The 26,934-nt window shown below is 38.3% G+C and overlaps 1 protein-coding gene across 3 annotated transcripts in view; it reads right to left on the reverse strand.

The window, feature by feature from the left end:
• L3MBTL4 (L3MBTL histone methyl-lysine binding protein 4) overlaps nucleotides 1-26,934 on the reverse strand; it is a 398,557-nt gene that overhangs the window by 276,399 nt on the left and 95,224 nt on the right. For all 3 annotated transcript variants that reach the window (XM_066247317.1, XM_066247315.1, XM_066247318.1), the window contains exons 9-10: nucleotides 15,376-15,461; nucleotides 12,870-12,980 (exon numbers count right to left, since the gene is read on the reverse strand). In XM_066247317.1, coding sequence (XP_066103414.1) covers nucleotides 12,870-12,980; nucleotides 15,376-15,461 — 197 coding nt within the window. The remainder of the gene's footprint in view (nucleotides 1-12,869; nucleotides 12,981-15,375; nucleotides 15,462-26,934) is intronic.

The raw sequence follows: 26,934 nt of genomic DNA on the forward strand, positions 1-26,934 counted from the left end.
AGGAGAGGGGGAGGGGTGGAGAAGCAGATGGGCACCTCTCCTGTGTGCCCTGGCCAGGAATCGAACCCAGGACTTCTGCACACCAGGCCGACGCTCTACCACTGAACCAACTGGCCAGGGAGGAAGTTTCTCCTTCTGATAGATCACCATTGGTGTATAAAAATGCAACTGATTTCTGGATATTTATTTTGTATCCTGCTACTTTACTGAATTCATTTATCAGTGTTAGTACTTTTTTGGTGGAAGTGAATCTATAGGGTTCTCTCTATAGTCTATACAATATCATGTCATCTGCAAAACGGACAGCTTCGCTTCTTCCTTAGCAGGTGGGCAGCTGTCGGGGGTGGGGGATGGGTGAGAGGGGTAGAGAGGGACTGAACATAAAAGGACCAAAAAAAAAAAAAAAAAAAAAAGAAAGAGAGAGAGAGACTCCTGGACACAGGCAACAGTGTGGTGACTGGCGGGGGGGGGGGAAGTGGGGGGGATAGGAACGATAAATGGTGATAAACAAGGTTTTGATTTGGGGGTAGTAAACATGCAGTACGGTATACAGAGGTGTGCTGTAGAACTGGGCACCTAAAACCTGTATACTTATGTTAACCAGTGGCACATGAATAAACCAATACAAAATGAATAAATAAACTTAAAAACTAAAAAGAAAAAAGAAGCAGCAGGCAGAGGACAAGCATACCACCTTTCCCTGGTTGTAAATAGCATTCCTTGTTCGTGTTTAAATCAGGTGAGGTGCCTGACCTGTGGTGGCGCAGTGGATAAAGCGTCAACCTGGAAACACTGAGGTTGCCGGTTCAAAACTCTGGGCTTGCCTGGTCAAGGCACATATGGGAGTTGATGCTTCCTGCTCCTCCCCCTTCTCTCCCTCTCTTCTCTCTCTATAATGAATAAATAAATAAATAATCAGATTTGGGGAAAAATTTAAAAAAAATAAATAAATAAATCAGGTGAGGCTTTTGTTAAAAAGCAGATTCTGACTGAGCAGCTCTGGGGTGAGGCCTGAGAGTTTCCACATCTGCCAGGTGACGAGGAGTCTGCCTCCTGCTGCTCTAGAAACCCTCCACTGTACAGACCCACGCCCGGTCTGCCCTGAAGCCCAGAGATGGGATCTTGACTGAATGCTTCCAGTTGTGCCTGTTTCCAGTTTGGGCCTGGACTGCCTCCCAGACCATCAGCCTGTTCTCTGTGGCATCATCCTGCCACACATGCACCTCTGGACCCCATCTTTGGACCAACCTTGCTTTTCTCCCATGTGGTCCTACAACCCTGAAACACGGATCCATCCTCTGAATGTGCAGGATCTGCACAACCATTCTTTTCCTATCAACAAACCCCTCTGAGATTGAGGGAAGACAATCCCCGTGAATGTGGCCTGCGCCTCTGTTTCCATGGCCAGGTGGCCAGCTCGGCCAAGGAACACACACACCCCTGTAGAGTCCAGGGGAGGTGGTGGCGGTGCAGGAAATAGCCCCTAAGAAGCAGGAATGGAAAAAGAAGATCCCTAGCAACCGCTGAAGCTGCAAACCCCAATTTGCTGTTCCCTCTGTCCCCAGCTAAGCCCTGACATCTCCTATAGCCATGCAACTTCCCAAGAGTCCTCTGCATACAGGTCTTGTATAGACCACCTGCCCGAGGGGCTTTCAATTTAAACCAAAAATAAACAGAGACACATACATACATGATGTATATACGCATAATAAAACATTAAATTTAAAGCCTTCTTTGTCCTTACATAATAGTAAATAAAGGCATTTGGTGTTTGGAAATGCAAAACAAAAACAAAAACAAAAACAAAACAAAAAACAAACAAACCACGGCATGTTTTATACTTTTTCTAACAGCAGAAAAACTGTTCTCCTTGAGAAGCCATCTGCCCCTCAGCGTCCTTACTCACACAGCTCTGGGTGTTCAGTGAACATCCACAGCACCTGATGGTTTGCGCCACATGTTCTATGTCGAACTAGCTCCTCGACTATATAGATCGTGAGTTCCAAGTCTAATCACCTCCCAGGCTGTCAAAATGGTCTCTTTTGTCTTAGGCGTGCTCAGTAAATAGAATCTGTTCATTGCACACTAAGCCTCAACCCTTCCACCTCTTTTTATAAGTATCTTAACTTTATCTCCTACCGCTGCAATAGGCAGAGGAATGGTTCCCAAAGGCGTCCGTGTCTTAACCCCTGAAACCTGTGGAAATGTTACCTTTTTAGCAAGAGGGGTTTTGCAGGTGAGACGGAAGATTATCCTGCATTATCTGGTGGGTCTAATGTAATTACCGTGATCCCCATTCGTGGGAGGCAGGAATGTCAGAGAGAGGTTTGAAGATGAAGGAAGGGGCCGTGTCCCAAGGAACGGACGGGCCCCCGGAAGCTGGTAAAGGCGAGGGAAGGAATTCCCCCTGAGCTTCTAAGAGGAACGCAGCCCTGCTGAAACCTTGCTTTTAGCCCAGTTGACACTTCTGACCCAAAGAACCGCAACATAACAAATTTGTGTTATTTTAAACCACTAAATTTGTGGTAATTTGTTACAGTAGCAAAAGGAAAATAATACGATTACATTCTGGAAATACACTGACCTGGTGTGAGAATGTACTCATTCCCTCCTCCTAGAAGAACCTCGTTTCCCTGAGCCTCTCACCCTTTCTTACATCACAAGAAATGACAGGTTTAGGAAGGGGGGGGGATGTATTCATCATCTTGCTTTGACAGTTTATTCTGGGGTATTTCCATTCACTTTTTCTTCTTGATAGCTATTCTCCGAGGGGTAAAAATAGAGTGCCTCTAAAGCAGGATGTGAGAAGAGAGGACGCCCGGCATAATTAGCTAAGTGTCGGTATTAGGAAGGGCACTTGGCATGTCAACACTGCAGCTGGTCAGCAATAGCGAACTTCTGTTCAGGAAAACGTCAAAGAATGTGTTCCTCGCTCCAAAGCCAAGAAAAATCCCACAGCTGCCCTTGTTAGCTCTGAAGTCAGACAGAGTCCATATTGCCCTATCTGACTGGGAAACCAGAGACCTTTTCATCACAGCTAGCAAGGGTCTCATGTTTTTTTAGTAAGTCTAAAACTTAGAATGAAGTGACAAGAGCAGAGAGATCAGACCCTTACTCAAAAGCCCATTAACCCAACACACAAATACAATCTCGCCTTGGTATAAACGTGCCTGTGCATTCTGCAGCAGAGCAGTCTGTGCATTGCTCAGACACTCAGAGAAACACATGGCTCTAAAAAGCGGGTAAGAACAGCTAGTGCTACAACAGCATCATCTTTTACTAAAGTTTCTACACAGATAATGTTCTGAACGGAAAACTGTGAAATGTTCTATTTCTATTCTATCTAGCTCATGACTGACGATGCCTCTAGCCAAACAGGCACATGTCAGGATCCCAGTAGATCATGCCAGTCAGGCTGGTAAGAGGCGGGCTGGTTGAGGAGCCCCAGGAGGACCAGAGAGGCTCCAGATCAGGGTCTCTGATGCGTCACCGAGGCAGCTCTTCACTGCCGTGCTGTGGGACATGTTCCTGGTTTGGATATGCTGACTTCCATAAAAGTGGAGAAAGTGAGTCTCCACTTCTGGTTCCTGGAGAATACAACCCCAAGTGAAGCATCTTACTCTGTGAAAGATTATCATCATTTAGGGGCATGACTACATTCACACTGAAAATAAACAAGTGGATAATAATCAATTAATACTAGGGAAATATTTATTTTAATTTTAGAAGTTGATTATATGTTAGGTCTGAACTCTTCTACCTCTGTTTACTGAATATCTAAAACAAAACTGAATGTTATAAATGTGGTTTGCTTCAAAAATCAAATATTACAATAAATAAGGCAATGGTACAAAACTACTTTGACTAAAAGTAACAACTTAAGAAGTTCATCTCATAGTCTAATCAGTACAGTGTGTCTATGAAGATTAAAGATAGGAGTTGGCATATAGGCTATAGGCCAAATAGGGCCCAACCACCTGTTTTCAGCCATCATACAAGCTTAAAAAAAAGATAAAAATATGAATAATCAAATGGTAATAAACATATAGCTATCAACAACTGAATCCAAAAAAAAAAAAAAAAGAAAGAAAGAAATGAACAAGTAGAACGGAAACAGACTGACAGATACAGAGGACATTTAGACAATTGCCAGATGGGAGGGGGTTGGCTGATACAGAACAGTCACCGGGATGTAAAGTACAGCAGAGGAATACAGTCAATAATATTCTCATAACTATGCATGGTGTGAGACGGGTATGAGATTTATTGGGGTGACCATGTAGTAAGTTTTATAATGTCTAATCGCTGGGGTGTAACACCTGAAGTTAATATAATATTGAATGTCAACTGTAATTGAAAAATAAAAAATGACTTAACAAATGCATCCTGGCTAGAGACAGTGGCAAGTAAAATAATATATTCCAGATTGTGCTCCCTTTTTGACAGATAATTACCTAGGACTCAGAGATCAAGCGACTCTCTCGGAGCACAGCAACTCTGGCAAGTCAGTGAAAGCACAGCACCCACGAACTTGCATTTGGACTTGCTTTGCACTAATCCACCTGCAGGTTTTTTTCAAACAAAAGCTCTAAACTTCTTAGCCTGACCTAAAATGCCCAACAGTTCCTAGTCATACAAGTAGACAGTCTATCATGACAATTTCTCTTGGTCATGATGTTCTTATTTCTTTTACAAATGCCACAAGTACATCCAGTTAATGCATTGAATATAAAGACTTGCTAAAGAGACTCAATTTATTAATGATTCAGTAGATCTTCCTAAAACATCTATCTGGAATTAATTCATAATTCATTCCATAGCTTAGCTTCAGTTCCTACAGGGAGAATATTTATCAAATATTACTGTTTTAAATCCTCCCTTCATATTTATTTGGAGCAGAATACATTTTTTTTTCCAAATAAAAGCTAAATTTCCTAAATGCATTCATCTATCTATTGTAATTGAATGTGCATTTCCTGATAAGGTGACAGCAATGGGCTTTCAGATATAACAGAGTACACTGTGTAACCAAACAGAAAAGTAAGTATTAAACATAATAGCTAGATATAAATTGAACAAGATGCATTATGAGTCATCATAAATATTTATTAGAGAGTAACCGTGGTAATTAATAAACAGTAATCAACAAAAGGGGAAAACAGCATCTTAAAACCCTGCCATGGCAAGAAAATCTTCACAATTCACCTACCGATGAACCATACATGACCAAATTAACATTTCAGTGTGAACATCAGACTATCTGGGCTGACTAGTACCAGTGGACTTATGAGAGCAGGAGTGTAGAGTATCTTGAATCATGCTGTCTCTGCTCCACACCCAACACTGACAATCCATGGTCTCTAATTCCAGTGACTTATCAGTTACAGAGTAATTGCTAAAATGAGAGATCACTGGCTTTGGAGTTAGAAATACCTCAGTATAAACCCAGCTCTTCTACTACTTGTGAAACCAACTGTAAAGAAGAAATAACCCCTCCCTAGAAGAGTTGCTATATAGCTAGGCTTATTGTGGTGATCATCTGAATCATCATATTGTACATATGAAGCTAATATATTGGTAAGTGTCAAATGCATCTCAAAAAATAAACTTTAAGAAACGAATTGTTAAGAAAAGTTGCAATATATAACTTACTTAGCTAAATACAGGAAAAAGGTCAACATTCAGTAACTTGGTCTTCTTATTCTACAACGACCACTTCTGTGATTTGAGATTTACACTCCCATAGCCCCTACTGGTACTATTTCTACCACCGCAACCACTAAGCAATAGTCACTGCAACCCACTCCTCTTGGCCAAGATGTTATTAGGGATCACATATAAATTATCATAATTCAAATTATTTGGATCTAAACATGTAAGGCCTACTCAGATAGCTAAAACTCAAAAGAAATAAAGACAATAACAAATGTTGGTGAGGATGTGGAGAAACTAGAACCTTCATACACTGCTGGCAGTAATGTAAATGGTGAAGTCACTTTAGAAAACACTGTGGTAGTTCCTCAGAATGTTGAAGAGTTACCGTATAACCCAGCAATTCTACTCCTAGATATATACATACCCAAGGGAAATGAAAACATATATCTACAGAAAAACATATGTGCACCCAAAGTCTATCAATGATAAAAAGATAAACAAAATATAGTGTATCCATAGAATGGAATACTATTCAAAAATAAAAAGAAATAGTGATCTGTGTCACAACATGAATAGACTTGAAAGCACGCTAAGTGAAAGAGGCAGATATAAGAGGTCCCAAATGATATGACTCCACTTATATGAAATGTTCAGAAGAGCAAATCCATAAAGACAGAAAGTAGATTAGTGATTGCCAGGGGCCAAGTGGAGGTGTAGAAGGAAGAGCGGTTGCTAATAGATATAAGCTTTCTTTTGAGGGGGAATGAAAAATGCTCTACACTTAAATAGTGGTGATGGTTGTATAACTCTGGGAATATACTCAAATGAATGAATTTTATGATCTTTGAAGCATATCTCAAAAAAGCTGTTATAAGAAATAAAAACTTTAATTCAGATGAAAAAGCTGTTATAAATATAGGAGTAATCAAGCACATAAGAGTAATTACAGAAAGGAATGAGTCAATCTTTGCTGCAACCACTGTGCTTCGCCAGACAGCATCAGCAGTGCACACAAGCCTCCAGGCAGGGTCTACAGCGCACACAGCCTCCGGGCGGGGTCTGCAGCGCACACAGCCTCCTGGCGGGGTCTTCACTGCACACAGCCTCCAGGCGGGGTCTGCAGCGCACACAGCCTCCTGGCGGGGTCTGCACCGCACACAAGCCTCCTGGCGGAGTCTGCAGCGCACACAAGCCTCCTGGCGGAGTCTGCAGCGCACACAGCCTCCAGGCAGGATGAGTAATACAGTTTTGCACAAAAGACAAAGCAGATGGCGCCACGGCTGAACTTTCCTCCCCATCCTAGATCTCCACTGTCTCACTCTGAAGCAGGATATTTATGGTAAAAATCAGAACATAAGAGTAGAAGGAGTAGAAAACTATAAGCTCTAGAGTTGAAAATCTTGTTGTTGTTGTTTTTTTATTTTATTAGGGTGAACTAGTTAACATAATTATACAAGTTTCAGGTAGCCAATTCTACAACATAACTCAATTGCTTAACCTCTCTGGGCTTTACTTTCCTCATCTATAAAATGCGTATAATAATAGCACTTCTGTTACAGGATTGCTATGATGATATATCTTGCATGTAAAGGCCTTAGAAGAGTGTCTGAAGAAACTAAGTGCCGTTAGAGTCATTATCATTATTACTAATAGCATAATGTTCCTGGACAGACTGACTATTCTGAACATTCTAACACTGCCATGCCACTCAATCGCAAATGCTCAGATTAGCGTTCACCAGGGGAATTCCAAGCACATTTTCTGCTTTCTTCACTAAGGAGTGTGGGCTTGTTCCTTCTCCAGCTACTGATGACACATGGTTCCACGAGGCCTCTTCACCAACGGAAACTACAGGCACCCAGGGGGAGCAGCACTGGCAGAAGAGCAGTCACCACTGAACTACCAAGAAACAGTCAGGCACAGGTTCAACATTTTACATGCATCACTTCACTGCATTTTCACAGGTTTCTGAATGAGGGAGGCGTTATTAACCCCATCACTTTAGATGTAAAGAAAGTTCAAATAAGTTGAGTAACCACGAAGTTAATATCACGGTTAAATAAAAGCCAGAGCTGGAATTCAAAACCAACTTAGTTCATCCTATGGCACTTTTCAGTATCTGATGTTGAATTAGATTCCCAATGGAAGAGGAACTGGAAAAGGAATTAAAAATGATGGAAGGGTACTTTCTTTTTTTTTTTTTTTTTTTTGTATTTTTCTGAAGCTGGAAACGGGGAGAGACAGTCAGACAGACTCCCGCATGCGCCCGACGGGATCCACCCAGCACGCCCACCAGGGGCGATGCTCTGCCGAGACCAGAGCCACTCTAGCGCCTGGGGCAGAGGCCAAGGAGCCATTCCCAGTGCCCGGGCCATCTTTGCTCCAATGGAGCCTTGGCTGCGGGAGGGGAAGAGAGAGACAGAGATGAAGGGGGGGGTGGAGAAGCAAATGGGCGCTTCTCCTGTGTGCCCTGGCCGGGAATCAAACCCAGGTCCCCCGCACGCCAGGCCGACGCTCTACCGCTGAGCCAACCGGCCAGGGCCGGAAGGGTACTTTTTGACTAACACTATTACTTATGTGTTCTAAAAATAGGATGACAAAATACGTTCAATGCCATTCACACCTTCATTCACTCATGCATTCATTCACATGTACATTAACCATCTATTATGTGCCAGTGATAAAAATAGTCTGAAAGATACTGACTTTAAAAAAGAAAACTGGCCCTGGCCGGTTGGCTCGGTGGTAGAGCGTCGGCCTGGCGTGCGGAAGTCCCGGGTTTGATTCCCGGCCAGGGCACGCAGGAAAAGTGCCCATCTGCTTTTCCACCCCTCCCCCTCTCCTTCCTCTCTGTCTTTCTCTTCCCCTCCCGCAGCCAAGGCTCCATTGGAGCAAAGTTGGCCCGGGCACTGGGGATGGCTCCTTGGCCTCTGCCCCAGGAGCTAGAGTGACTCTGGTCATGACAGAGCGACGCCCCGGAGGGGCAGAGCATCGCCCCCTGGTGGGCGTGCCGGGTGGATCCCGGTCGGGTGCATGTGGGAGTCTGTCTGTCTCTCCCCGTTTCCAGCTTCAGAAAAATACAAAAAAAAAAAAATTAAAGAAAACTACAAGATATAACTAACACATCAATAACGGAGTAGAGGAGCATAGTGGGCAGCGAGGGGATGGGAAGGCCCCAGCTGCTTTCTCCCTGACTCCAGTCACTACCTGCAACCCCAGAGGCGGGGGAAGGTCAACTGAGGCCCCAGTTGCAGAAGAAGATACTGGGCCCCTTAAAAAAAAGAGAGAGAGAGCGGGAGAATAAAAATACGTGTTAACCACATTTCTATGTAAATAAAAAAATATTTTGTACTATTAATGTTAAAATTACACATATGAAACCAAAATTGGTGTCATTAGAAAAAAAAAAGTGTCAAGTTGGGATTTGGAGAGGCCCTTCAGAAGTCGGGGCCCAGGGGGCGTGCCCAGTGCACCTGCTGTTAAATCTGCCTCTGTGCACCCTCAGAGAATTCAGAGAAAACACTGATGCTCATTTTCACTGCCTTTTTTGGAAGCAGGGGACTGATGTATAGAATTTTAAGCCATACTGCCAAGTCTTCTCTACAGTTTGCTCTATTCAGAAAATTGTTGTCCCACAATCGTTTCTCCTCGTGGGGCAGGACAAGCACTTGCCCAACCACAGGACTAACTAGGGAAGGGTGGAGAGCGAAGGATGGAGAGTGAGAGTGGAGAGTGCAGGGCAGGCTCTCCCAGGCACGAGCTGCAGGAGGTCAGACGGTCCTGTGAGACTTCTGGCACCCCACAAGTTAAGGCATTTATGTTTGTTCAGGACTGATAAATTCTGAAAGACTGAGTGGTATGTGGAAGCAATTCATTTCACATTTTATGAAGCTCTGTTTCACAGGGTAAAGTGTGTTATTTGCATAAATATATCTTAATTAAGCCCTAAAATCCTAGAGGTATTTCCATTTTGCCCAAACCACAGAGGTAACTTTTATGGTTCTAATACTGTCAGAGGTACAAGATACTTTTCAACTCCTTTACCTCAAATAAAGGACAAAGCTATTAACAGGGAAGACAAAAAATATGGAGAAGATACACAGAATGTATCTTTGGAAGGGTCAACTATATTCTTGGAGATGTTAAAAGATCAATGCTGAGATAGTAAATAAGAAATATTAAAAAAATTCACTTTAAGAGCTAAAGTTTTTGAAATGATATTGTAAGGTGATGCGCTAATCCAATAGGATCACATAACAAACTGGCAGCAAACATTGGAAACTATAGTATGTCACTTACAAATCACAAGAAAATAATGTCAATTAAAATTCTAATTAAGATTGATGTATGATTAAGATGGAGCTTTTGCAATAAATGCAATAATTTTATAACAAAAGTTACGGTAAATAAGAATTCAGAGAAAAAAACCTGATACTAATTTCAATGACAAAATATTACTAAATTTATAAAGTAATTGTGATATCCAAAAGTTATTCCCTCAACAGGTGTCATCAGAGTAAACAATAAAAAGCCACAAATAAATATTTAAGCAATATGCTTAAAACTGGAGTTAAAATAAAGCATTAATAAAAAGGTATGTGGAAGAATATACTTATATTATTCCTGAATAATGTTTAGCACAGTTATTGCTTTCATTTCTCAGAATAATAAAGGCCATTGCCAATATCTGCTCTTGATAATCTATGGCCAAGCCAAATATTCATTTCTAAATTTTACTAAAATATATGTAATGATTATTGTCTATGATATGAATTAAAAATTGTTTTCAAAGTAGACATATAGCAAATAAGTTTCCTTTTACTTTATTTCAAATATATATCCACCTTTCCTGATAGTACCTATTAAAATTAATTGACTTCAATCTTTTTATTATAAAATATAACTGTGCTATGGTGGGAAATAATTTTTGAATTGTGAAATACTGTAGAAGAGTTCCTGACTTCCACCATGCTTTATAGCTCTCTGTATAGAAAATAGAAAAAGCTTTCATTTTTTTATAAAAAATTCATTCTTAAGATATATATATTTTTATAATAATAGATGTCACAAAAAGGACAGTACTGCCTGACCTGTGGTGGCGCAGTGGGATAAAGCATCAACCTGGAACACTGAGGTTGCTGGTTTGAAACCTTGGGCTTGCCTGGTCAAGGCACATATGGGAGTTGATGCTTCCTGCTCCTCCCCTTTCTCTCTCTCTCTCTCTCTCTCTCTTTCTCTCTCTCTCTCTTCCCCCTCTCTCTAAAAATCAATAAAAAAAGGACAAAAAAAAGGACAGTACTGAAATCTGTTAATCAAATTTTTACTTTGAAACCTAATCTTTCATTTTAACTACTGTGACTAAAGGTTTTAAATGATTAATTTCTGACTTGACAAAGAATAGTAGAAAACAAAGACTTAATTGTTTTTAAGCTGTTAAATGGCAATAATTTTAAGAAAAATCTTATAACAAAAAGAAGCTTAAAACAGAAAGAAAAAACTTATAAAATCTAAACACCAAATCCAAACAGGAATGAATGAGAATCACTCTCAAAGTCAGCTGTGTTTATTCTATAGATTTCCTATATCACCAGGGGTAGTCAACCTTTTTATACCTACCGCCCACCTTTGTATCTCTGTTAGTAGTAAAACTTTCTAACTGCCCACTGGTTCCACAGTAATGGTGATTTATAAAGTAGGGAAGTAACTTTACTTTATAAAATTTATAAAGCAGAGTTACAGCAAGTTAAAGCATATAATAATAATTACTTACCAAGTACTTTATGTTGGATTTTTGCTAAGTTTGGCAGAATAAATCTTTATAAAACAATTAACTATAGTTAAATCTATCTTATTATTTATACTTTGGTTGCTCCGCTACCACCCACCATGAAAGCTGGAACACCCACTAGTGGGCAGTAGGGACCAGGTTCACTACCACTGCTATATCACTATACTCTGCTGGAAATCTCTCCACTCAAAGACATTTGACTAGAAATGAAGTCAAAGTTTTACTCTTCTACTCCACTAAGATATCAGAACCTCTGTAGCCAACATGTCAGGAAACAAGGGGAAATGCTAATATAATAACATAATCTAAAAAAACAATTTATGTATTTCACCCAGAAGGAAAGGGAAGTAAAGGCAAAAGTAAATGAATGGGCCTATATCAAACTACAAAGCTTCTGCACAGCAAAAGAAACTGACAACGAAACAAATCAACCAAATGGGAGATGATACTTTCCAACAATAGCTCCAATAAGGGGTTAATATCCATAATATATAAAGAACTCACAAAGCTCAACAACAAAAAAGCAAATAATCCAATTAAAAATGGGGAGAGGACCCGAACAGATACTTCTCCCAAGAGACCATCCAAATGGGCAACTTGATATATGAAAAGATGCTCATCTTCACTAGCTATTCAAAAAATACAAATCAAAACTACAATGAGATACCTCCTCACATCTGTTAGGCTATCATCGATAAGACAGGTAATAATAACAAGTGTTGGAGAGGCTGTGGAGAAAAAGGAATCCTCATTCACTGCTGGTGGGAATGTAAATTAGTACAACCATTATTAAAGAAAGTATGGCGGTTCCTCAAAAAAATTAAGAATAGAACTACCATATGACCCAGCAATCCCTCTACTGGATATTTACCCCCAAAACTTGAAAACACTGGATGAAAAGACACATGCACCCCCATGTTGATCGCATCATTACTACAGTGGCCAAGACATGAAAGCAACCAAAGTTTCCCTCGATAGAGGATTGGATAAAGAAGATGTGGCACATATATACCATGGAATACTACTCAGCCATAAGAAATGATGACATAGTGAGATCTACGACAACATGAATGGTCCTTGAAAACATTATACTGAGTGAAATAAGTAAATCAGAGAAAGCTAAGAACTATATGATTTCCACATGGGTGAGATATAAAATTGAGACTCATGGACATAGATAAGAGTGAAGTGGTTACCAATGGTGTGGGGGAGGGGGAGGGAAAGGGTGCAAAGAGGGACAAATATAAGGTGATGGAAAATGTTTTGACTTTGGGTGATGGGCATACAACATAATCAGCTGTTCAAATGCTATAGAAATGTTTACCTGAAACCTGTGTACTCTTACTGATCAATGTCACCATGTTAAAGTTAACTTTCTAAAAAAAATTAAAAATTAAAAAAATAAATAAATAAATAAAATGTGTACCTTTATTCTTTGGTCATCAACATCTATAATTGTAGCAACGCGAATTAACCTGGGGTTTCGTTTATCCACAACTTCAAGTTTCATACTCGGCAGAAAACCATGAGGCAACCGCTGTAACATTACAACTGCAATAAGTTATGCAAATTTAACAATTCAGTAATGCTATTACATTTTTTCTTAAAAAAATGTTGTTCTAGTTCTAGTTTTACACTCAGATCTTTAGTACAAGTGGAATTTAGTTTTACAAGCACATAAAACTTTATGCATACTATTTTATTCAGTTTCATAAAAACCTGTGAGAAGAGAAAGAATTTTTTTGTTCATTCTCAAAGTAGCTAAAAACACACAAAGATTAAATCATAAATTCCTTAATGATCAAAATAAGGCCCTAAAAGGATATTATAGTTTATCTATTGTTTTAGATATTTTTCTGAAATTAACCTTATAAATAAATTGTTGACTGTTCTCATTGCCCAGTTTTGTTATGTGTGACCCTGAAGGCAAAATAATCTAATAAGTAATTAGAAAGGATAAATATGATCCTTTAAAATCTAAATTTTGAAACAATAGATTAAAACTTCATGATTTTAACTGTAAAACTATTATAAAATCATGCCACAATGTAATTTAAAGCCACAATCTATTCTTTTGTTACTTTATCTGTAACATAAGCATGTTAAACTGTATTAATTTAAGGTTTCTTCCAAGACTTAAAATGCCAGAAACCAGGAGTCTATAATGATTAACACTCCAGCAAAAATAAAGAACACGGAGTCAGAAAAATATACCATGACTTAACATTAAAACTATGAAAATTTAACAAAATCAAAATCAATAGACATCTCCGACAGTATCTACACCTGTTACACATAAAAGCATTCAACTGACTTTTTGAAAGTGAAAGTGTACTGATTTTCTCAAGTCTGGATATGGCAATAGGATAATAAAGACCTCATACTACATGAATAATACACAGTTAAGTCTTTCTCCAATATCTGGTTTGTTCCTCTTCAGCTTTTGTGGAAGCATATTTTCTTTCTAAAATGCATTATTCCATCTACTAAACAGAGCATACTGACTCTAACTAGATCTTTAATCCCTAAAAATCTTTCTGTTCTCCCCACAGTCACTGTCCTGACAACAGAGGCATTGTTTCATGTTGCAGATGCCAAAGCCTGAGATGAATCCATAATAACCCCAGTGTCTGGAAGTTGCCTTTACAGCTAAATTTTTTCATCATTTTATTTTCCTGTAATTTTCCTTTTAAAAAAGTAAAACCCAGTTTTTACAGAAAGCAAGAGGAAGAAACCACAAGCAACTGTTTTTTTTGCTAACTGAACTTTTACAGCTATTACAACCCTTACTTTCCAAAACTTAGAGCCTTTTTAATACAATTATACCTCTTTCTCCAAATTCAGCTTATTGTACTCAATTTTTAAAAAATGAAATATTTGAAGCCCCTTTTAGGGCCCTGGCCAGTTGGCTCAGTGGACAGAGTGGTGGCCTGGTGTGTGGATGCCCTGGGTTCAGTTCCCAGTCAGGGCACACAGGAGAAGCTGACTCTCTGCTTCTCTTCCATTTCGACTCCCCCTTCACTCTCTCTTCCCGTCCCGCAGCCGGTGGCTCACCTGGTTGGAGCATTGCCCCTGGCACTGAGGATAGCTCAGTTGGTCTGATTATAGGCCTCAGGTGCTAAAAATAGCTCGGTTGATTCCAGCAGTGGCCTCAGGGCCCCAGATGGGGTTGCTGGGTGGATCCGGTTGGGGCACATGCAGGAGTCTGTCTCACTATCTCTTCTCCTCTCATGTAAACAAACAAACAAACAAACCCCTTCTGATCCCTAGAAAACTTTCAGTAAATAAAATCTTATGTGGAAGCTCCCCATATAAAATCTGATTAAGGATGAGTTGAGGAGCCTGCAGCAAACTAGTAGAGTAAAAGGGAATAAAGTTTTAAAACCATTGGTGTAGAACATAAATATTTCTAAATGCACTTTCTTTCTACAAAGTAATTTATACATGGGTCAATCCTGAAATAAATAAATGAAGTCAAATTTGAACTTTAAACATTTGAATGCTAACAAATTCTAAAAGCAATTATTTTCCTCAAAATGGAAACCAATTATAACACACAGGTTACAAACAGTTTCCCTATTTTATTATGGCATCACTGACATTCAAACAACCCCAGGCCTGTGAAAGCTGTGGATGGAGAGAGCCAGAAGTGGACTCTTCATCAGGGGCTGAGGAGGGCTTTCAGCAGCACTAGGGTGGGACTCCTGCTTCTCAGGGAGGAAAAGCACCACCTACTTTACAGGGAGGAACAGGAATAATGAGGCACCGAGTCACCTCCCTGGTATTTTTAAATAAAAGCAAGGCAAATTGGTTATGAAAACAACACCTAAATTTAAAAAGAAAAAGTTAGAATAATTTAAAACTGCCAAATAAAGGCATGACTCGACATGGACATTATTCAAAGTTGAGAATGTATATGGATAAAAACTTACCATTTTAAATACCTTGGTAGGAACTGCACTAGTTTGAGTAGCATCCAGATAGTTTGTCCAGGAAAAATTTTCTGGATCAGGATAACCTGAAAAATATACACAACTGTCAAAAGATTACCCATTGATATTTTGACTCCCATACACTACATTTGATATAATCTATTCTTAATTAACTGCTCAACAATTAACATCCCTTATGCTAAGAACACCATATATATTACCTAACTTACGTCTATGATAACCTCTGAGAGGGCAGTTTCACTCTACTAGGGCACAGAGACTCATTCACTGGTTCATTCATTCACTCAACAAGGCTGAAGCAGGTTGGGCAAGATCAAATGCTGACGTGATACATGGCACAGCTAGCTCACCGAAAGACTCCCTTACAAGTTTGAAAAAACTCACTATCACAGTCTGATGTCAAATCATAAACTGAAAATCTAACCCCTCCAATAATTCTGCCTCTATTAGGGTTATATTCTCATATTTAAATCTTTGTAATTACAATTTCCAAGGTTTACTATTACAACTGCAATTTAAACATATGTGTTGGTATAACATGGTATAAAGCACTCTGTTTTTAAATTTTCCATCTAATTGGTTTCCTTGTTTCTCTCTGTTCGTGTTATTTTCTTCCTAATTACATTGGTCAGAGGACTACCTCCATTGCTGTGCTTTTTCTTTTTCCTTTCAAGGAATAAGTACTTGGATTTTATTCATCAGCTCACTGTTTTCTTTCATCTTTTCTGATTATCTCATTTGCTGCTTTTATTCTCATTCCTTCCTTCCTCATATTTCCCTTCGGTTTGTTTTAAACTTCTCTTCCCAGATTGAGTTATAACAATAATTTCTTTTCTCCTTTTAGTAATAGAAGCCTTTAATACTATAACCCTATCATCATTGACCCTGAAAACAGCTTTAGACCTCTAGACAAACTTTTACAAAATATTTTTCTTTTACTTCCTAAAAACCAATTATAATTATAATCTTTGTCATCTTGATTTGATGATTGACCAAATGGTTATTTAAGAAATATATCAACTGGTCAATTTTTGCAGTTATTAAAAATAATATCTAGTTTATCACATAAGCATTTCAGAATGTCATATTGGCTGTATAATCCCTGTTTGGGAGACGTCAGGATTTCTTTTCAGTATAAAACAATTTTTTAAGTATATACATCTGTACGCATCTAAGTTTTAAGGTTCCAATAAATGGGAACCAATTAGAGGTTGCTTTTCTCTGAAACAAATAAAGAAGTTAAAGGCTATTGCCGTTCCATAGGTTAGTCTCATCTATTTCCTTTTTTGTTCTAAAGTAGGAATTTAAACTTTTTGAACTTGAACTTCTGTTATGGCATTACCATGCAGCTGTGTGAATGGGTCTGTTCCCTGCTCAATATGCATAATTCAATCTAAATAGCTATATTATTTAAAAATTTATTTATTTTTAAAGCAAAAAGCCTAAAACAGTACACTAACATCTCTAAGAATTTTTCTGTACCGCTCTCCAGTATTTGATACTATTTTTCTTCATATTTAACCTTTCACAAAAATAAAATATATTAAAGAGAAAAAAAGAAACCAAGTAGACAGCTTGAAATTTTCTCACAAAATTAGCATACCCATGTCACCAGACCTAGGACTCGCCTCCTTGTAGCACAGTCACAGAGAAGCTCCTATCCTAGCTTCTTACCTCGGATATTAGTTCTGCTCGTTCTAATTTTTCTTTCATATAAATGGAGTCATACAACATGTGCTCATGGGTTTTGCTCAGGATTTTGACTGTGCACTTTGTATAGACTGCTATATGCAGAACATTTGTTTTCATTGGTATATAGTAGTCCATTCTGTCTTTCACAATTTATTTATCCATTCTACTGGTGATGGTCATTTGAGTAGTTTTCGATTTGGGGGCTATAATGGAAAGTGTTTCTATGAATATTCTAGCACATTCTTTTTGGTAACCAGAAGTATATATTTTGGTTGGAATGCATCCAGGAGTAAAACTGTGGAACCATGGGACATTTTGCTTCATATTTTGACGTTATATTATTTAGCATATAAAAATGCATGTATTTCAAACAGAGAAAAATTCCCTTTGGATACATTTATTGCATTTTGCCTCAAATTATCTTTATTTAAATTTAAATTGGATGCCACCTGTTATTTTGTTTATATGCACCTAATAAAATTCTGCCCATCTTTTTTACTTATATATTATTTTGTTCTAGGTGTATCTATTTTAACACCTTCTAAATGGATTTTCAAAATCTTTACTTACCAAACTGATTTATTTTATTCAACTTCTGTAAACATTTTTTAAGCCAGATTTTTTAGAAGATTCTCTTAGGGATTCTTTTGCTTTTTGTCCTTTTTAAACGAGTCATGTTATATATCTCATGTCACAATCATTATTTTTCTGCATTTACTTTTATATCTCATATATTTACTTTTACTTTTATATCTCATATATTTACTTTTATATCTGCATTTACTTTTATATCTCATATATTTTTAAAGAAAACTGTCTGATCTCATTCATTGTCCTTTTTTATTATTGATTTTAATTTATTGTGTTTACATAGATTCTAGTGTTGCCTCGAATGCATCCTTCCCCCGTATTCTCCTCAACATCTCCCTCTCCCCACTCCCCATAGCACCCTCCCCCCTTCCCTTCAGTTTTATCCCATCCTATCATCCCCTTTCCCTCTATTCTCTTTTCCTCTGGTCCCTTTTATCTCTCCTCTGTCTCAATTCCGTCCTCAGTTCACATTGTTCATTGGATTCCTCATATGAGTGAGGTCAAATGATATTTTTCTTTTTCTGCCTGGCTTATTTCACTTAACATAATAGTTTCCATGTCCATCCTCATTCACTGTCCTTTAAATCTCTGCATTTCTGTGTGGGTTTTAAATATGCTCAGACCTTGCCCGTCCTTCCTGCCCTAAGTTTCTCATACCAGTGCCTGACCAGCAGACTCAGTGGAACAGTGGGAAAAAAGTGTGGTGCATTAATGAATGAATGTGAAGTGAGGAAAAGGAACAATAAGTCCAGCTCTAGCTCCTTCAAGATGCCTGGCACGCTGCTATGAGAGGAATTATCCTTTTCCCTATTTTATAATCAATAAATGAAAATACAAGGCTGTGGCTGTTTTAAATAGGTTTTAAGCAATAATTGCTTCTGTGCAATCTTCAGAAATAAGCTTTGCATGTATAAATAAGGGAAAACATGCATTATGTATATATTCCCCCAAGGAAGAGGAAAATATCTTATACCCTACAGAGGCTTGTGAAACCACCTACTTCCACTGTCTTCCTCCTAGCCCTTGCCCTGAGTTCTGCTAGGTTTAGGGGGTCCAAAGTTGGGTAAAATGGAAGGAGCAGGGAACAGACCCATTCACACAGCTGCATGGTAATGCCACAACAGAAGTTCAAGTTCAAAAAGTTTAAATTCCTACTTAGAACAAAAAGGAAATAGATGAGACTAACCTACGGAATGACAATAGCCTTTAACCTCTTTACTTGTTTCAGAGGAAAACAACCTCTAATTGGTTGCCACTTATTGGTAAGCAATATACTACATACTCCATTTACACTGTCGGTTACTCCTCACATCTTCCTGTGAGGTACACCTTTTGGTCCTCATTTTATAGGTGAGGTCAGAGAGCTTGAGCAGCCTATCAACTCTTACACAGTTAAGAAGTGGAAAAAATGAAACTTAAAAAATTATGTCTGACTCCACTATCTACACACTAATCACGGCTTCTCCTTAGTACTAAAACCTATAGCATCCGTGACCCATCGTGACCTATCCTGAGTCTCAGGACTGAAAGTTTGAGCACCGCTGGAAGTCACCATGCAGTACTGCAAGGGCGAGAGCATGGGGACACAGACCGCTGGACTGGAGACTGAGCTAGACAGGTGGAGGAAATGGAGGCTTACTGATGTTCATATGGAAAATAATACAATACTTAATAAATAATACAAGAATAAACTCTGTGTTTTGTGTAAACCTACTTTTGCCCTACCAGGTATATCTCTAAACATATTTATTCCTATCATATTTCATCCCACATGATTAAGAGTTTAAAGCTTCACAGACAGGCAAATGTGAAGAAAAATGAAGTCCAAGCTGTGGCCATGGGCACAGGTGCCCGTACAGAACAAGGGAAAAGGCCAGGCACTGGGATCGATGAACTGCAGAGCAGCAGGAGCTGGGCAGCCTGGTCTCCCCACAGTGCCACCAGCTCTACGGGAGAAGGGGGAGATGTGGCTGACGGACATCTTCATGTTAGAGAATAAGGAGAAGGCAACCAGATGAGAGCGAGAGGAGGGATGAGGGTCAGTGGGGAGCAGAGCTGAGCCCTCAAGGAGGTGCAGCTCTTTTAACCAGCTGAGAACCATGGAGAAGCAGTGGGACTACTCAGGATACGGAGTAATGTTCTGCATCTTTTATGGGCTGAGGGAAGTGGAGGCCTTAAGAGGGGCCACAGAGGAGCCCAGTGTGGGAAAGCTGGGGTAGATGAAGGCTAATTCCAGAGCTCTAAGTTGTAAGAATTTCTGATCAAGAGAAGTCCTTAAACAGGATATACATATGGGATAGGCGCAAAAACCAGTGAAACTTAAGGTCAAACCAAGGTAAATGTAAGTGAAAAATACCCAAATCATGTTATCCCAATGGATTCCCATATTACTCAGGGAAAAAGCAAGTCCTTATAACGATCTGCAGGCCCCACATAACGTGGTCCATCACTGCCTGACCTCACTTCCCTTTCATCCACTGCTACTCTAACAGCACAGCAGATGTCTTCACGCCTCAAGTTCTTCTTACACTTGCTGTTCCTTTATCAGGAAAGATCTGTCCATGGTCCCAAATATATTAACTTATTTTTCACCATAGCACTTATCAGCACTTACTCTATATTTTACATATTTATTATTTCTCTTGCTCTTCTAGAACATAAGCTGCTTTATGACAGAAATGTGTCTGTTCACATCACTGCCATTTCCTCCAAGCCTAGTACCTAACCTACTGTCAGCATTCAATAAATATTTGGTAAATATATGATGAATGAAGAAAATCTATTTCCTAAGAAGTTTGCATTTAATATTGTGAAAGAATGAAAGAGGTATGAGTCAAGAGGTCTGAGTCAAACGATGTCTAATCTCAAAATATTGAATGGGACCCTGATACAAAGTCGTTTGCCTGCTGGAGCTGGTGGTCTCAGAGGTATCACTAGAATAAGATGATGCTTCTTTGTCAACACTTGCAAAGGTTCCAAACAGCACTGAAGACTGGATGGGACCAAGGGAATCCCACCTGATTTGTGGCACCTGTACAAGGCAAACAGAACATTCCTCAACTGTTCAAAAAGAAAGGCCAACTTAACAGCATCCTCCATTATTTTTCCTCCAGAAACAATAACATAAGCAGAAATATAATTTTGCCCCTGGAACATTCTTTCTAAATTATTTGGAATCAAGAATAAATAGCACAAGTCCTTATGTTGCTGACATCTTGGTCTGGGCAAGCTAGTCCGCAGGACCTAGGGAAGCATGACAACCATAATGATACCAGTGGCCAATCCAAGAACCAGACATCATGGGTGTCCCAGGACAAGCAATTTTTAATTAATGGACAACAGTCCCATTTAATAACCAACAATAAAAAGGGATTGGATAAGAATCTTATTAAGAAGAAAGTTCCATCAGAATAAACAGAATATTGATCATAAACACATGTTACATGGACTTAAGAGGAAACGTCATCCAACTCCTCACTTTATTGATGAGTCAAGTTAAGACCTGGCATTTGAAGTGACTTCTCCAAGGCAAGATAACTAATAGTAAAGTAAAAACTTGGGCCCAGGTCTTCTGACTTGCAACTGAAGAAATGAAGATTCCTACAGAGCCGCTCCGAGGAGTGCTCTATGAGCTGCCGGGCCTCAGGGCCATGAGAGAGCAGAAGCAGAGAAATGAGCACCATACGACTAGCACCCATGAAGCCCTAACTAGGGCCTGGGTTTTCTAAAAAAGCCGCTCAGACGCTATTTACTTACATCTGTTCTGGGTAGCTCTCACAAGGCAGAGCAGTAACTCTTCTAAAAACCCAGGCCTCCCACCGGCAGCCTGAGCACTTAGCACTGACAGGCGCTGCTCTCCCCTCTCCCCTCCGCAGATTCCGCATACACACAGGAAAAGGATCTTAGTGTCAAGTTACCGCTCATCAGCCTATGTTACATAATGGCATTGCATTTAGTACAAGACAAAAGAAATCCAAGATGTGAAGACAAGCAGTTATTTCAACCACTGGTAAGCCTAATGAAGTTCTGTCCAATTTCATTTTCAAAAAAACATGTTGAAACTGACCTCACATTTACCTTACGTGCCAGAAGTTCTGGACTCATATTCAGTTCATCACAATTAAAGTTAAAATATCCTTTCTGGCAGAGTAATACAAGTCAGACTCCTTAATATTTATAACAAGATGTCCTATTTGTTACTTGGTCATCAATCAGATCTGAAAGCACACGGAGAACTCTTTGATCCACAGTATGGACTATCAGTACCTCAGGCACTTGTCAAGGAGCTCATTTTGTAATTCATTATTTTGCTGAAAATATGACTGGAATAAAGAGTATTCAGAATAGACTAAGGAAATAGAGTCTCTTCTACATCTAGTGAAATTACCAAAACCAACCAATCTGTGCTCCACTGGCTAAGCTCTGAGCAGGACTGTCTGAAAATATCATGGCACCTACACTACTTATACAACCTAATACTGATACCAGGCAGGCAGTCGCGATGGAGTAATTCTCTCTCTTTCTCCCCCACCCCCCTCCATATCAATAGCTAACATTAGAGACAAATTGGTTATTTTGCTTCTAATTTTCTCTCAATTTCACTAACAACATTCCATTCCATTTAACAATTTCTATGGCTAAATCAATGGTTCTCATATGTTACATCCTTTTTGTTCTTTGTTATAGCCTCAGCCCTTAGCTGTACCTCACACTTAGCAGAAACTTAATTAATATTTGTTCAATTAATTAATTACTAATTTATTATTTTCTTTGAAATCCTTCCTTGCTTATCAATAAAATATATAGAAAATATTAGAATTCCATTAAAAATATAATACCTTATGTGCCAAAAAACTTAATGTTATAATTAAATAAAATTTTATTTATACTATAAATTTTGCTGATGTAATTTTAGCTTTGCAAGTAATGAGGAAACAAGTTAAATTATTAAATCTTTAATTAGCTAAAAATATTTACATGTGTTCATCAAACTTCAAGAGTATTTGATAAGTATGTCCAGCCAACTGATGATTCTAAAGTATCCAGAGAAACTAATCACTATTATTCCTACAAAGTACATTTCATTACCTCCCAAAATATCAATTTTTATAGGTTTATTCTGTGAAAACAAACTTGCTTTTGGCACTCATTACCAAGTCCGAATGCTAGACTTCCAATTGAAAAATGCAGAATGAGCATATATATTTAGCTCTGTTCCCTTCTAAATGCTACCAAAATATATATCAGTACAGGTATTTTAAAGGAACTGTTTTTCGTTAAGAGAAAATACTAGATTAATTTTGATACAACACATCATAAAATGTTATGTAGCCCTTATAAAGAATTAGAACTGTATCATATGAATTAAAAGAGATTTGCAATGAGACATAGTTGAGCAAGATAAAAGAAAATGGAAAAATATGTATGCAATCCCATTTTTATTGCACAAAAATTTAAAAAGGACTTGAACATATGGGTGAGTGCCTATGTGTGAATAAATGAACATTGTATAGAAATTAGCAAAATAAGAATGGCATAGGCTGTCTAATTTCCAACCATTTTGCTTTTTCTCTTGGACAAATATCTGAACTCCATTTCCTGGACTCCTATGCTGTGAAATGCAGTTATGTAAATGAGTTCTGGCCAATGTATGTGAGTAGAAAGATGTAATAAGCTACTTCGAGTTTGGCCTTTTAAGTCCTCTCATGTGCAACCAGCAGTTCTTTTCCCATCTCCAAGGACCTGGAGGAGACCCAGTCCCAGCATAACTGCCTGGGGCAGAACTAACCCCTATCAATCATGCTTGTCCTGTGACAGGAGCAAGAAATTAATTCTTAATGTGGTAAGGCACTAAAATTTTGAAGTGGTCTGATATGTTAGTTAACTCACGGTAATTAATATTTGATAGACTTCACCAGTCAAGTCATCAGATCCAAGGATTTTCTTTGTTGGAAGATTTTTTTATTATTAATTCAATCTTTAATATGTGAATTATTTTATTTGAAATATTTTTTAAAAGAAATGTGATTTATTGCATATATTTATATACTAGTACTTGGGGATAAAATGTGAGTGAAATAAACAGTACGTGATAACGATATTCACAGAAAATGTTACCTATATTTTAAGAAATCTCTTCATGTTTCATTTTAATTTTTATTTTTCATATTTGAACTTTGTAATATTGTTGAAAAAAACTTTATGAAGGTTAATATGGAAATGTTTATTGACTGCTTTATAATTTTTTCTGTACTCTGTAATCCAGTAATTCCACATACAACCACAAAGAAATAGCAAATATATATAGCAATTTCTTTAAAAAGATGTCTACTATTGTTTTTTAACAACTGGAAAAAGTTAATCTCTAATACAAAGCAAAAGCTTACACAAACAGTATTGTATTCATAATATAAATAAGTATGCAGTCATTGACAGCTAAGTTCTCAAAGACTATTTTAATTAATTAATTTAAAAAAATTACTGCCTGACCAGGCAGTTACACAGTGGATAGAGCATCAGACTGGGATGTGGAGGACCCAGGTTCGAAACCCCGAGGTCACCAGCTTCAGTGCAGGTTCATCTGGTTTGAGCAAAGCTCACCAGCTTGAGCCCAAGGTTGCTGGCTTGAGCAAGGGGTCACTCGGTCTGCTGGAGCCCCCTGGTCAAGGCAAATATGAGAAAGCAGTCAATGAATAACTTTATGTTATTCACTGATAATTCATAAGGTGCCAACAAAGAATTGATGCTTCTCATCTCTCTCCTTTCCTATCTGTCTGTCTCTATCTATCCCTGTCTCTGACTATATTGCTGTCTCAAAAAAATTTTTTTTTACTAATTTTAGAAAAAGTAGAAGGGGGAGAGAGAGAGACATTGATTTCTTGTTCCATTTTCTTATGTATTCATTGGTTGATTCTTGTATGTGCCCTGACCAGTAATCAAACTCACAACCTTGACATACAGGATGATGCTCCAATAAACTGAGCTAACTGATGAGGACACTCAAAGTCTATATTTAAAATTTTTTTTTATTTTCAAGGCAAAATGGGGAAAAGGGTATTAAAGCAGTATGAATTCTAAGATCACAATTTTAATTTTTTAAACACATACATATCAAAGACAAGAAATTTGGAAATATAAGGAAATAATAATGGTAAAATTAATCTAGTGGTGGATTAATATTTTACATTATTCATTATAACTTTTCATATTTTATAATTTCCTACAGTTCTATAATAAGAAACATATAATTAACTTTTATTTTACAGAAGTTTAATTATAAGAAGTCCACTGCTTCACTTCAATGGTGAGTACGTATAAGGATTCAATAATAACATAAACTTTGACATAAAGAATAGAATTTAGATGACTGAACTCTCTCTTTACAGTGAAAGAAAACACTAATCCTTTTACGTGGTCACTATAAAATGTGTTGGGAATTCTCTCTGTGTGAGATGCCCGGGGGAAATGGTGCTATGATCTGCAATCAGGTTGAAGAACAAGAGAAAGGATAATGATACCTTGTGCTGCAGTGGCAGGATTATTTATTGATGGAATCACAGTAATATCCTACAGGGACTATGGTACTAGAATGTCTACCTGAGACACAGACACATAACATAAAACAATATTGTACATTGTATCAAAGGGCCACTGAAAATTGTCCCACACTTAACAAAATATGCAAGTTTAATCTGTTTTCTCATTTTTAGTGGATTTTTTGCTATTACATTAAAATGCATGTACTGTAGAACATGATATTAACAAGAAAAGAAAGCCTTACAAGGTCAAGGACCAAATTTACTTCCTGGCCCCAATTCACAGAGGCCTCCAGACCACAGGAAACTATGAATGAAAGCTTATACCTGTCTTGTTATTCAGTCACTTGCCAAATCAAGTAAGTAGCAGTCCCAGAGTGTTCTCCCTCTTCCCAGCCCTGTTCCCGCAGCCCTGCTGAAGGCCTAACCTTCTATTTTCATGTATCATGAATCTCCTTAATGGCCTTTCCCTTTGCCCTTCTAATATGGATTACTGCTACCAAACAACTGCTCCCTAGACAATGGTTACAGCAGAGATTTCACTATATACTACTCATTCCTGCTTTTAGTTTTTACCTTATTTTATTTTTCATAGAATTCATTGGGATGACAATGGTTTGCAAAGCCATACAGATTTCAAATGTACAACTCAATAAAACATGATCACACACTGCATCGTGTACCCATCTCCCCAAGCAAAGTCTTTCTGTCCCCGTTCCCCTCACGTTGCCCACCTCCAGTAGGCTCCACCCCCTTCCCTCTGGCTTTTGCCACACTGTTTTCTGGATATGTGTTTTGTATATATGGTTTTTGTCTAAATGGCCTCAATCTACCCATCCTAATAATTCCTTATTAACTGTCCAGAATATAAGTGAAACCCATTTTGTTCTTCTGGCCTGCAGACTGTAAGATAATAAATTTGTGTTGTTTTAAGCCACTATGTTTGTGGTAATTTGTTACAGAGCAGTATGCCATCAAATCATTTTCTCTGTGAACCATTTCTTGCTCTTTCTGGCCTGGTGTTACCCCTTTAACTAATCTTCTTGCTGTTATCTATAACAGTTATTTATCAACTCGCCAAATTCTCTGGTAGACTTGAGGAAGGCTACTCACAAATCTTTCATCCCATCCTCCTCATCAAGGTCCTACATAATTCTAGAACAGATTATAAAACAATAAAAATAATCAAAGAATCTGTAACTCTATACCAGTATAAGTTAAAAAAAAGAGAAAATCTGAATGAATAAATAAATAAATCACAAGTGCATAAGTCAACTAATAAATATAGGAGGAATAACAGAATGAGAAAATCATGTTTTGGCAAGCATCAAATGAATAACTAATTCATCCAATGAATGTCAGTACATGCTAAAAACTAGTAGGTGAAAGTTTAACAAAAAATAAATACTGGGAGAGGGAAAATGGCGCTGGAGTGGTGGACGTTACAACTCTAACCTCCCAGAACCAAAGTGGATTACAACTTAAATCAGGGAAAATCATCTTTAAAAACCAACTTTGGACTAAATGAAGAGGAATCTATAACCAAGCATCACTGAAGAAGCCACACTGAGACTGGTAGGAAGAGCAGAGACACAGAAAGGGCTGTCCCACTCTCAGGAGCGAGAGGTGCCTGGAGAGTTTCTTGCAGTTGGGAGGGTTGCCCAGAGAGTTGTGGGTCCTTAGCCCCAGGACCAGAACCCCAGCCTGGAGCCCCAGAGAC

The sequence above is a fragment of the Saccopteryx bilineata genome, chromosome 11, assembly GCF_036850765.1.
Source record: "Saccopteryx bilineata isolate mSacBil1 chromosome 11, mSacBil1_pri_phased_curated, whole genome shotgun sequence".
NCBI classification, from domain to species: Eukaryota; Metazoa; Chordata; class Mammalia; order Chiroptera; family Emballonuridae; genus Saccopteryx; species Saccopteryx bilineata.